At 43.4% G+C, this 13,738-nt stretch overlaps 1 protein-coding gene across 3 annotated transcripts; it reads right to left on the minus strand.

The window, feature by feature from the left end:
- Nucleotides 1-2,315: 2,315 nt before the first annotated feature.
- On the minus strand, nt 2,316-12,973 carry wnt8b (wingless-type MMTV integration site family, member 8b). Of its 3 annotated transcripts, none has more exons than XM_061790943.1 (7): nt 12,710-12,973; nt 11,554-11,699; nt 9,354-9,387; nt 7,758-7,896; nt 5,937-6,062; nt 5,475-5,617; nt 2,316-3,114 (listed from the first exon to the last, which is right to left on the minus strand). In XM_061790943.1, the coding sequence occupies exons 2-7, from the start codon at nt 11,625-11,627 to the stop codon at nt 2,545-2,547; spliced, it is 1,086 nt and encodes a 361-aa protein (XP_061646927.1). In that variant the 5' UTR covers nt 11,628-11,699; nt 12,710-12,973; the 3' UTR covers nt 2,316-2,544. The 3 variants fall into 3 exon arrangements, with proteins under 3 accessions (XP_061646927.1, XP_061646926.1, XP_061646928.1); XM_061790942.1 differs by having other exon boundaries at nt 11,554-11,921; XM_061790944.1 differs by having other exon boundaries at nt 7,758-7,939; nt 11,554-11,921; nt 12,710-12,971.
- Between the last annotated feature and the right edge of the window lie 765 nt (nt 12,974-13,738).

Consider the following 13,738-nt stretch of genomic DNA (forward strand, 5'->3'; position numbering starts at 1 on the left):
AAGTAAATGAACATTCGACTAAAGAATAAAATAACATTCAAAGAAAAAAAGTTTTAATTGAACACGAAAAATATTTAACTACACGAATAATGTCACAATCTGAGGAGGCTACGTGGTTGATCCTGCCAGCAGCATATGCTTGTCAAAGAATGACATATTTTGAAAGCGTGCGGAAGATGTAAAAAAAACGTTTTTCTGATCTCCATGGGTGGGTCTGGAACGTATGGGTCACTGTGTCTCTGTTTTCGTTTTAACTACACTTCCGAAGTTGTCGGTATCAGAATCAGAATCAATGTTATTCGTTATCGGCCAACTATGTTATAAACACACTCCAACTCCTGGAGTTAAGTAACGCAGCGATGAAGGTACAACTACGGTACCGGTAATAATGTCACTGCAGAGATGTGCAAAATTGTCAACCTGTCACAACGAAATGCCACGACACCGCGACATTGATCCATCCAGATCCAATCTAAGCTTAAAACAGCCAATTGAGATTTCCATGCTTTACCTAGCTTTAGCATTTAGCTTTAGAATGGGGGGGAGGGGGGGGGTCCAGTGTGCATAGGGCAATATGTCTGGAATGCTGCGATTCATTCCGGGCCGAGTGACCCCGCAGGGGGAAGGGGGTCATGGGATGAGGGAGGGGGCTTTTGATGATCAAGATTTACTAAATAAGATGTCAACAAGGTGTTTCCTTGACACATTTATTGAGCCGAAGGAGGAAGGTACAGAAATGAATGCCCTAGTCACCCTTCTTCCTCAATGGGACCTCTAATCTCCTCTTTCTCGTCTGAAGGGAGGGGCCGGGCCCTCGGCTGCCGTGCGTTGGCCCCTGCCAGGTCGGGCCTGGCACTTCTTCCGCGAGCTCGCCAAGCATGTGTTTATAAAAGCCACTTGTTGGGGCACAATACTTGAACTAACTTCTTTTGAGGGAACAGTGTGAATCTGTGTAAAGCCTTTTCCCAAAGTCCTTTAGGAGGCGACGGGCCATTGAGAGCGCCCGAAGAAGGGGGATTACCTTCCTCGACAGCGGCGCATTTCCGAGAGAGCTGATTAGCTCCGCGTGCATTGTTAAATCGAGCAAAGGCAGGCCCTAGAGGAGTGAAAGGAGCCAAATAGGTGGGCCCGTTGGGATAAAACAGCCGCAGGAAGCCTCGCACAAGTTTTCCCAACATTTCTTCCCCCCGCCTCCAACTAAGGAGGCGCGGCGTGAAAAAGGAGATTAGCATACAAAATTGATTTTTATAAGGCCGACTTGCCTCATGCCCTCCTTCAAGCTCCCCCCTCCAGGCTATACTACTCCGTCTGGACAAAGTTAATTAAACTAGTATTAAACAGTAAAGAAACTCGGGCGTTCTTTTGAGGATTAGCGCGACGAGGGAGGGGACGGGAGGGATTTGTTGTGGGGGCGAAATTGAGAACGACGGAGAGAAGTTGAAGGCTTTTCTTTGACGACCCGAACGGCCGTTGCGGGAACAATGCGAGGAGTCGCGCCATGTTTACTCCGAAACGAATTGATACCAGGAAGGATTTATTCTTCTTACATTACAGCTGAATAGAGAACAAACACACAACTAATAACAATACAACTAAAGGGAAGGCGGTGCAATAAATTAACAATGTACAGTACAAAGTGCTTCATCTTATATACAGTACATTTAAATACATCGAGGTTAGGATTCAATCCAAATGGATTGCCATGATCCGGACGACTTATTAGCCACACAGGTGATTTGTTTTTGAAAGATGCTCCTTAAAGTTATTCCATGTATCCCATCAGTAGACTTTGCATTGTGTTACTGTACATTTCTGGGGAAAAATGAACTTCTGTTTCCATTCTTCCTTAGACCGTAAACTATCCACGCATTTTCTCTCCTGCGAATCGTCACTCTGCGAGCTGGAGCCTGTCCTAGTGGACTTGGAGGAGAGGACTCTATATCCGGGAACAGCGTAAACGGCGTGCCGGACCGGTGTTGGGAATTTCGTAGAGCAGCGCAAGATCTAAAAGTGGGCGGGCTGCGGCGCTGCGGCAGCGGAGCGTTCACAGCCGACTTCCGTCGCCGCCAATCAAAGCGGCTCCTCTCGTTCCCTTTAAATGTGACGCTCTCGACGGAGACGCAGCTGACTTCGGGCGAGAGGCGGGGCAAACCGTGGACGGTTTGTCAGCCAATCGCAACGTGGATGTTTTTGGAATGTGGGAGGAAAACCGGAGTACCTGGCAAAAAAAAAAAAAAAAACACCCCAAAAACATGCAAGCACTGGGAGAACATGCAAACCCCACACAGGAAGGGCGGTCCCCGGATCGGAACCCACAACCTCTGAACCGTGAGGCGGATTTTCACCTTGTCACTATGTACTTTAATTTTGAGAAAAAATGTAAAGTTTTAAGAAAATCCCTGGTCAGTCGTAAAATGTCATATTAAGAAAAAAGCCTGAATGTGTCTTTTTTGTGTGTGTGTCTTATTTTCAGGAAATTGTCTTTTTTTTTTTTTCTTTTCTCCAACTTGACATTTTCTTGACCTAAATGATCCCGGACGAGGCTCAGTGCTTCCCGCTGGGCTTGAGGGTCTTGCGTCGTCCGCCCGCGCTCTCGTTCCTCCCCCTGGCGCCTCCTCTCTTCACGCAGAAAAACTTGGTCACCGTCTTCCTGCACTGTTCGCACTTGACGGCGCAGCACCAGTGGAACTTGCAGTTGCAGCTGGACACCGTCTCGGCCTTGCGCTCCTCCACGGCCAGGCCGCACTCGCCGCACAGCCTCTTGCAGCTGCGCTTCTCCCACTTGCTCAAGTTCTTGCCCTTCTTCAGGCACTCGCGGCCCTCGGTTCCCGGCAGGCCCAGCGTGCGGTTCTCCGAGCAGTAGTCCGGCGAGTCTTCCAGGTGGACCAGCTCCTTGCGGGAGATGGAGCTGAAGGTCTCGGCCACGGCCCCCCGGCCGGCCGCGCTGTTCCCGGCCCCCCGCAGGAGGTCCACCTTCAGAGCCCTGTGGTACTTCTCCTTCAGGTAGTTGCCCACCTCCCTGAACTCGGGCAGCTGCAGCCAGCAGGTCTGCGTGGTGCAGCTCCCCGACACCCCGTGGCACTTGCACGTCTTCTGCATGGTCCCCTTCACCGCCTGCAGTCAGGATAAACCATCCATCTATGCTAGCGACATATAGTGACGGGAAGTACAATTGAATGCTTGGCAGAAAGTCTGCTCTTGATGTTTACTGTCCAACTAAACATAAAACAAAGAGAATTACGCGTTGTATACTTAGCATAACCCCATAACATAGCCTCTAGTCCGCTAGCTTAATGCTAACACAGAATGACACGCCACAGGCACGGGCTAACCCGCATCAATGTTCCCTTGTTATAACCCTTCAAGCAATGGAGATTTGAACACAAACGATGCAGCAGCACACGTGGACAGATAATATTCTTTATCACCTGAGAAGAAAAACGAACATTAGCGCCGTACTGCAGAGCTGAGAGAAGCCGAGATGTCACCGGACACAATATTTTGGTCTGTCATATGCTGCTGCCAAGTGGCCGAGGAGCAGCACCGTGACCGTTCAATTGATGCAAAATGTGGCACAAACTGTTGAATTCATTTTAATTGTATTTAATTATGGTCATTACTGTATGTTTTTATAAAATACAATATTATGGAATGCTATATTTCCCTTTTTTTTTTTAACTATTTTGTTGTTGTTTTTGCTAGGCTGGAACGGATAATGGCTTGTCCATTCATTTCAATGGGGAAAGGTGATTTGAGATACAATTATTTCGAGCAAAGACCGCGTTCAAGGAGCAAATTAAGCTCGCAACAAAGACGAGTGTGTCCAACCACGACACAAAAGTTTGGAGAAAATCTATTTTGCGTGACGGAACAAATAACGAAATTTCGACGGTAACAAACCCCGAAACAAAGCGAACAGTGTGGACGTTCGGCGTCCGAGGCCTTTTCAAACGAAAGTGTTGTGTTCTCGACGCGGCAAGCTCGAGTAAAACAGAAGCATGAACTCCCGGTCAAAGAAAAAGGTGATCGCCTCGAGGTCCTCGGCTGTGTTTTTGTTGCCGTCCGGCGCTTCCTGACTTTAACCGACACAAAACATCTGTCGCTTGAAAAGAGTGCGTCTTCTCATTCTTTCTGTGAATCCAAAAGTTTCACATCGAGTGCCCGTTGTGCCCCCACCTCGAAGAAACGGGAGTATTTATTTAGCCCGTTCATTATCATCATGTTTTCCGAGAGTGACGAGACCCAATGGAGCGTCCAATTGAGTGGGGATATGAAAAAAGAGGGGGGGGGGTTTGTTTTGTTTTTTTCCTCTCCTTTCTGTGCCCATTTTTTTCTGTTACAATGATGCTCCAGGTGCCGTGGGGATCCCGGGGCTCGACGGGGGGTCGCAAAGGCACCGTCGACAAAGAGCACTTCAGCTGCACGCCTGTGGTCCCCTCAGACTGCCCCCGGAGCCGGACAAAGACCAACATAAATGCGGGATCCTTATTGCAAGAATCAAACTAAACACTTATTTAAAAAAAACGGGGAACGCCGCGCAATGTCTGGCTCCCCTGGATCTCCAATTAGGGTTGCATGCCGGCGATCCTGCGATTCTCAAGTTGAGGGATTGTTATTGAGAGCCGGTAAATAGGCCCTTCTGCTACAGCGAACACACTGTTACGATCGGGGACGAGCGGCACCTCACTTATAGCCGTGTGAAAGGGGACGCTTGGGTGGCACACTTGTGGAGACGGACCAAATCAGCTGGAGGGCTGAAAAAGGAGTCCCAAAAATATCAAACCCTCTAGCTCCTATATGGGGGTCTTTATATTTTCAACGGCCACTTATGAGAAAACGTATGTTTTATTCAGTGCATTGAAATGACAATGTTTGATTTTTCAAAGTTGATTTCTTCTAACAAACATGTTTAGAAGCGTTCAAATAGGGGCTACGTGTCACGGAGTGACATTTTGGAATGAAAAGCTCAGAACTTGGCTGGGGGCCGAAAAAAAAATCCTCTGAAACTTTCACTTGACGCCATAAACCATGCAAATATGTTTTCTCCTTTTTGAATAATGGCTCTCACCGTGGTTCGCTGGAGTCCTAAAACTTTGTAATTGTTTCCAGACCGCCAGATGTCAGTTAGTTTCTTCGGATCGTGGCATTTGCTTGACGCTTTTGGCCGGTTTGGTTTGGTCAGACCGGTTGCCTTTCAGCGATTTCTTCTCGATTGAACAGGTGCGCCGATAATCAGGCTCGGGCGAGGTCAGTGAAAAGGAACTCAAATATTGGGATTAGCCTCCGTTCGTTCGTGATTGAACTCCAATTTGGTACTAAAATCACAATTTAAAAACGGTGTTTTATACTTTATACTTACTTGTAAGTTCAAACTATATGAACAAAGAAAGGTATGTTGTATTTTATGAGAGGATACGTGAGGCCACCTGAAATATAGTAACCCTTCATACACAAAATATAAGCTCGGAGCGTACCTTTCTGCCAGCTTCGTTGTTGTGCAGATTCATGGCCGCTCGGGCATCCTGGCCGGTCTCCAAAGCGTCGACAAACTGTTTGGCGATGGCCTCGCCGAAGCCCACGTTGTCGCTGCAGCCTCCCCACAACCAACCGTGACCGCCTGCAAGATGACAAGTTCGCAATGTACGCTGTGGTTATTAGAGATCGCACACAACACAAAGCGACAAAAGAAGAAGAGCAAAATATCCACCAAGCGACGATCATATTCAACGTCGCTTTGCTGTTAGATACATGCTCTTACTCTTACAATATACTGTCATGTGTATCCAGCTTTACAGGTGCCACATCTTCTGCATAGCCGATATGGTGAAGACAACGACATTGCGACACATTCTAGTATCGCTAGTCGTAGTAAAAAGGAATTACACCCACTGGTTCATGAAATACGATATTTGATACGCAAATAGGACGTCACTTACCTCGTTGTCCGTTCCGGCTGTCGTCGCAGCCGCAGTTGTCGAAATCCCCCAGACTGCAGTTCCTGGTCAGCGTGTACATGACCCCGGCCGAGCTGATGGCGTGCACGAACGCCGTTTCCCGATTGGCTGGCAGAGAGACTCGCGTAAACATCATCACTCGTAGCACGAAGCGTACATTTTAGAGACCGCGGGCTCTCCTTTCCCACATGTGAGGACAGAAATAAGTAGAGTGTAAAGAAAGAAAGAAAAAAAAAAAAAAAACATACTTGAAAAAACGGGACGTAGCGGGCGGGGGGCGCTGTATTACAATAACCTGAATGTATGCTCTTGGAAGACACTTCATTGGGTACAGCGAAGGTGTGGAACGCTACTGCATTATTTGTGTGTTACTGATATTCCAATTTATATTCAAGAATGAAACACAAATTACAATCAATATTTGTTGATATTTTCTAGTTCTATAATGATAAAGTATGTTAAGATCATTTAGTTCAATATTGTTTTTAAAGGATTTCTTATGAAGAAGAAAAAGTGTCATAAAATAACCTTTTCAAACAAAGTGAACGTGTGGAACTGTAGCGCAAGTCATGCAACCACAAGCAGGGCCCGACCCGTATGGATTTTGTTTTAGGCCGATGCCAATTCAAATATTTGGCAGAAGAAAATTCTGAATCGGCCAATTCATTTTAAAAAGATATATATATTTCATAAAAGAACTTTTTGGGGGGTCCCTTAACACTTACAACAATAAAGACATGAATTATTGTTTTCCAATACTTTTTGCCTTTGTTTAACTTTACAACAGAGGGGAAAATCGGTCAAAAAATCGGCCCATTTTTAAAAAATATTCGTTTGAACGTCATTATCATTGTCCAATAGTATAATGCGTTCATATGTTTGTTTTAAAAAAAAATGTCAAAAAGTGGCCAAAAAATAGCAGATTCGGTCGATTAACTAGAATATTAAAATGTTATATTATTCAATACAATAGAATATTTGTTCGTATTTTTTTATTTTAAAAAAAAGATGAAATGATTAAGACAATCATAATGATAATAACAATTCTAAAATAACATACTGTAATAGCAAATGTTATATTTATTTGTATTATCATGATTGTTATTATTATTCTATTCTTTAAACAGAAAGAAAATACAAAATAAAAGCCATTTCAACATTACTGCAAAACAACAATCACAATAATAACCATGTTGTTCAAGTAACGATTGTGCCCGAGCGTAACGTTTTGTACAACACGCAGCTCTCCGTCGCACATCATCAAATGTCCGACGAGTTGCTTCGGACGGCGTAGCGGCCGATGCCAATTGGCTCGGTGCAAAGCGTTCTCAAGCGCCGGTCCGGTGAGTGTGTTGGATTAGCGTGTTTGTTTTGGCACATGCGACACAAGTGAACGCAACAGTCCCAGACTATGGGAAAGCTACTAGAGCATTTCTTTAATATCGCTACATGTACTAGTGTGCTCTTTTTCCTCACTAGCAAGACAATTCCTAAAAAAAATGTACCCAAAAAATTCTACCAGTTGTCATAATAGTGTGCGGAACTGTGCTGAAAAGTGCGCCCTTGTTGGTGTACTAGTGTGCTGATTGCTGAATCGTCTTACTAGTGAGGACCAAGCGTGTACTCATCAATGGATCTTAAGCTGAATATCAAGGATATCGAGCTTAAAGTCTTACTAGCAGGCCAAAAGTGACACTAACAGTTTGGGGGCGGGGGACACACGACACTCGACACTCGACACTCCTAAGACAATGACAGTATTTTAGCAGTGCGGCCTAGTTGTTCTACTAGTGCGGCACTCACCGCTGCGCAGGCCGCTGTGCGTGGACAGCTGCAGCGCTCTCTCGGGGCAGTTCCAGCGGTCCCACGCAAACTGGAACTTGCACTCGTCGATGCCGCTCTGGGCGCCCGCCGCCACGCTGCTGGAGTAGATCAGGTACGCCTGCGCGGGGCACAATCGCAGCATGCGGTTCACAGCATGTGCGCTACATGCAGAGCGATCCAGCATACAGTGGTGCTTTGAGATACAAGTGAACTAACTGACTTGCAAGTTTTTCTAAGATGCAAAAGCCGCCGTTGGGCGTTGGACGGTTTTTTTTGCTTTGACTTGCGGGCAAAAACTGGACATACCGTGTGGTGTTGGAGATATTCTTTATCCTCTGCCAAGAACGACTAATATTACTGCAGCTTACTGACTCATTTGGTAAATGTGTATTATACTGCCCCCGGGTGGCCACGGCGCGCGGACCAGAAGGAGCAGCGCAATGTCCATTGAATTGAAGTAAAACGTACGAGTTGAATTCTTCCATTCGATTTAATGATGCCATTAGTGTATGTTTGTATTCTGTATGTGTTAAAATAAATAGCAATATATTGTATTTCCCCAAAAACAGATGCCCATCTTTTGTCATCAGAAAAAGAACAAAAAAGTCGTGCTCCTAACTAGTCATTATTTCAGTTCACAGATATTCGCAGATAATAAAAAGTTAGCTGCCGAGTCCGAGACCAGCTGAAGTTGGTTCCTAACCAAAACAGCAGCACCTATTGAGGCAGGTCAGGTCAACGGGCTCTTGAATGAAGTGTGACGTCTTAGCACATTATTACATTATATCGTAGACGGTATTCTCACTTTTTCTTCTTCTTCTTTTTTTGAGAATAATAAATCTTTTCCAGGTGGCATGTATATATGAAGCTCCTCCCCTCACTTCAACGTAGTTCCGTGGCACCAAGATGCCACAAGATGGTCACAAATGAATACTTTTATATTAGACAGAGCACAATATTACAAAAATACTGTAGGTGGATCTGCAAATAGCAAATTGCTTTTGTTTTGTTTTGCCTTTGCTTTTGTCCAATGAGATTCCAGCCTGTGTTACCATGTCAATGTCATCTGCCCGGGTCTTCCACAATCAGCAGTGCCGGCCCACGGAGCTTAAACCAGCAATAGAAGTGGTTCTTTCACCAATTTCACCGTGATCGTGGCGGTATCAAGAGGTGGATCGGGCACCAAATGAACGGCCCGCCACCGCGAGCGTGTGAATCATCGACGGCTAATATGTCTCAAGTGGCCTTTTTTTTTTTTTTTTTGTAGCACCTCCCACACACAAACACACAAACACACACATGCAGGGGCCCAGGGTTTCGCTAATGATGACCACCCACTAAAGCAATAGCCGCCCGTTGCCTCTTAACACATTCACCCGCCCGGTACACACGCGCGCACGCCCGCACGCACACACACACAACCTCTCAGTAAGGTCAAGTGTACGCATGCAAGAGGGAAAAGAATGAGGAAGACTATAGCTGCATTAATCCCACGCAGGTACGGACAGACAGAGGGGAAAGGAAGCATGTTTTGTGTGGGGATGGGAAGCGGAGATCAAAAGGAAGTTGGCTTACCTTGGGTCCGGTCATCAAGAAATTATTCACTGACCTGGAAAAGGAGACAGCTTATTCAACTCAGGCGGAGGCTCAGTGTCCATAACACATTCCGCTCATTAGCGCATGGGAAACCGTCGCACATGTGGACTGAAATATCCCATAATACTCACTGATGCTATTTCTTTGCAACTTAGTGACAAGTTACATCCGTCAGGAAATGAATGGGGAGGGGTGGGGGCGGGTGGGGGGGGGGGGGGGGTCTGTGAGAAATCATTTGAAGTCATATTGAGTGAGGAAAAGTTGAAGCACATAGTTTGCTATGTATGACATTTGATGAAAAAACTGCAAGTGTTCATAAACGGATTGCGAATTTATGGTTCGCCATTGAAATGAATGGCACCACCAAAAAAAAAGTGAGGAAAATAGCACTCTTATCGATTATATTTGATAAAAGCATAAAGTAATTACACAGTTAAACAGAATGTAGTGGATTAAACAGTTTGTACGTCATGATTGAATGTTTCAATTCAATTCATTGTGCTGCTCCTTCTGGCGTGCCCGCCTTGGTCATACGGACACAAACAAAGAAGAAGAATACTTCTTCTTCTCCTACTACTGTAAGTGACTCAGTAAGATGCTGTACTATTAGTCGGGTTTTTTTTTTAATCGAGAACCAACAAATATATGCCTGTGAGTATTGTTATATTATCTGTGCATGTGCGAGCAAGGCGGCCTACAGACCTTCAAATTGATATGAGGCGTTTTTGAAGAAGATGAAAAATACAGTGGAGCTCAATTGACCCCACAAATAAAATTGACGCTCATTATAATTGCCATGAAAAAAAACAGACAACTTTTTTTGCTTTTTTTTTTTTTTTTTTATAAATAATAATTCCCCCCAAAAATCGCGAAAAAAAAACAACAACAACTCAAAATAAGTAGGGGTTACGATAATTCATCATCATTTCTATGTGGTATATTTCTAGAAATGAGTGGCAAAGACGTGGATCATTTCTCTGCGATAGGTTGTCCGTGAATATCGAACACTTCTCTGTTTTCTATTTACTAGCGAGTGGAGGCACGCAGGCATTGCCGCACTATAAATCGGGAGGGATCATTTCTACAACTGCAGTCACAGGTTGCTAATAGATGTTCTCTGTGGCGCATTTCTTTCAACGGAGATCAGTACGTTGCGGTACGTTTGTCGAAACTCGAGGCAGAGACTAGGTTACTTAAAATAGGACTCCTAGACGCTGAATTTCTAACAATAATAAGAATACATTTCTTTTCTAGAGCACTTTTAAAGGGTACTCGAAGATGGTTTACAAATCATAAAATACGCAGACAAAAACGATATAAAACAAGGAGAAAGGAGTGATTGTCTTTATTTTGCACTTGTTAATTGCAGGGGAAAACAATTAAAAACTATAATTACTGTCATGTCATGTAATATTTAGTAGGTACAACACATGTTGTATAATAACTTGCAAAGACTTAGAGACCAGTTTAGATCAGCTACAGATTCTTCTTTTTTTTGTTTTCTTGTATTAACTCAAATGTAATATGTTGCTTATGTACAGTATTCTAGAACTATGTGAAGTACATTCTATGTTCTATCTTCTATGCTATAGAAAGAAGATTTACATATGTACTTACTTATATACTTCCTCACTCACTCACTTACTTACTTACTTACTACATCAATAACATTTTAATTTAAAAAGTTTTTTTTTTTTTTTTTTTAAATATCCTTAATTAATTATGTCATAAATGGCATATTTTATGTATAAAATATCAATAGCTATTTAACAAAACATGCCAATACATGGAATCAAGATGACAATGATACATTGCATAAAAAAGCACTTTTTTTGGTTTGTCGTTTTGTTTATTTCGACCATTTTTCATTTTCTGCAAAGAAATTGCTCTCGATGACAATATTCCTATTTGGAACATAAATGTTTGTTTGACACTCTTTCATTGTCAACAGCAAATTCTGAGAAAGTGCACTTGCAAGTGGTCTCCCTCTCTGAAATCTTGCACACAAAAAAAAAAAAAAAAAAAAAGAAGATCCGGTGCTAAACTTTGCAAATGAAGCCCCCCGCCCCCCCACCCCCCCAATTTTTTTTTTTTTTTTTTTTTTTAAATGCCAAATGCATTTTTTTTTTGCCCGCTTTCCTTCCGTGCAACAGCCGCAGAAGAAGTGCGAAGGACTCACCAGCAGCAGTAGGACCTCACGTGCGCCTGCAGCACGATGAAAATGTAGAAGCAAACCTCCCAGTGCGCGAACATGCTGACAGGTGAGCCCGTCCTGGAAACTGATGGGGACCGAAGCTCGGATCAGCTTCTCGTGCAAAACTGGACCTGCGGGATGAAGGGGATGAGGATGAGGAGGATGGTGGTGGTGATGAAGAAGAGGAGGATGAAGAGGGGGCGCTCTGAAATGGAGCCACTCTCGTCCCCAACAAGAGATGATCTGCTTAATTCAAGATTGCCCCCCCCTGCCCCTCCTTCTTCTTCTTCTTCTTCCCCTCGCAGCCAATCCCGATGAAGCGTCGCGGCCTGCACGGGACGATCCGCTTAATCCTGCGCGACGAAAAGGGGAGAAAAAACAAGAAAAAAAAAAGTGCAACAGGAAACAAGAGACAAGAAAAAATAAAAGAAGAAAAAAGTCATCCGAATGATGGTCAGGAGGGATTAAGAGGCAGAATGTTTGTTTGATAAAGACGCCAAATGGGTTTGGGAATCAATCCGTGATGACGTCATTGCGGCAACGCGTCAGTGATGGCCAAATTGTTGTTTTTCTTAATCCGGTATTTGGTTCGTACTAAAATATTGTAGTTTTTCCATTTATGTTACAAATATGTAAGAACATTATTTTGAACATGATATGTGTACTGTTGACAATAATTTCGATGATTTGTAATACATACATAATTATTCCCCAAAACTTCTCCTTATTCTGCTGAGAGTACTGATGGGATGTCTGCTTTAACGACAACTATTTGATCATTATTCTTATTCATAATTTGTTAAATCTTTTTTAAAACTATGTATACTGTATATTATTACAGGCTACGTGTTTCGATATTTGTATTTGTATAGGAAATACGTCATACCAGAATTCAAATGTTCGTGATCCTGCAGTTACATTACTGAATGAGTTAACGCTGGTCCTCGGTTTAGACAACTTAAACTTTATTAACAAATAATAATTCCCCCACAAAATCTCATAGAAAATAGAATTGTTAATTTGTGTTATCAAATCCAAAAAATCCATCCCCAGAATTGAACTGTTTAATATCTGGTTCCATGACTGATTTAGCAGGTTGAGTTTCAGTTATTCGGCGGCAAAGTCCAATAATGGCGCGTACGTGTTCGTAACCTCCAAGCGTCGTAAATCGGGACCGTCGTGGTCGGTCGTTGTGGCTGTTGATCCCCATTGATGACGTTCGCATCCCAAATCCAGTCGGTCCGCACTGCATTCATTTGGCCCCAGAAAAGAAATCCCGGCGTGCAGTGCGGCCACGCGGCTCCCTCTCATCTTCAAGGGATGTTTTTGGATTAAGATTCTAAAAGGAATTGTCAAAAGTGAGGATTCATCCTGATGCGTGTGGTTTTGTTGTGTGAGATTCGAGAATGTGGTCACTTCATTAGGTACACTCGAGGAACGAACGCTCACAAAAGTGTCCAAATGGTCACAATCAATTAAAAAAGGGGGCCAGGGGGAAGCTCGCCATTTTAGTTGAGAGTCCCAATATTAGAAAACAGCTCTCAGTAAAACGCGCTGCAAAATACACATATGAATATATTCAGGAATTCATTTTAAAAAGATATACACATTGAATACAAATATGATTAGAACTCATTATTATAGTAATATCTTCAATTGTATTATATTCTCCTTGTATCTTTAAAGTGCCTAAATATCATCACCATTTGTATTATTGTAATAATCTATATTATTATTAGTAGTATTAGTAGTAGATAATTGTCCATTTTTTGTATTATTATATTTGTTTTGTTTTCTTACCGAGCCCAATTCCGATGAAGTTGGGACGTTGTATTCAACAAATAAAAACACAAGACAACGATTTGCAAATCATGCTCAACCTATATTTCATTGAATGCACTACAAAGACAAGCTATTTCATGTTCAAACTGATAAACCTTATTGTTTTTAGCAAATAATCATGCATTTCAAATTGTTTTGGGAAATCGCAGACGTCGTGTCCTCCGGGCCAAAGAGGAAAAGAACCCTCCGCACTGTTATGGACACAAAGTTCAAAAGCCAGCCTCTGGGATGGTATGGGGCTGTGTCCGTGCCAATGGCATGGGTAACTTACTTACTTATCTGTGAAGGCACCATTCATGCTGAAAGGTACATACAGGTTTTGGAGAAA

The sequence above is a fragment of the Phyllopteryx taeniolatus genome, chromosome 11 (genome assembly GCF_024500385.1).
Source record: "Phyllopteryx taeniolatus isolate TA_2022b chromosome 11, UOR_Ptae_1.2, whole genome shotgun sequence".
Lineage (NCBI taxonomy): Eukaryota > Metazoa > Chordata > Actinopteri > Syngnathiformes > Syngnathidae > Phyllopteryx > Phyllopteryx taeniolatus.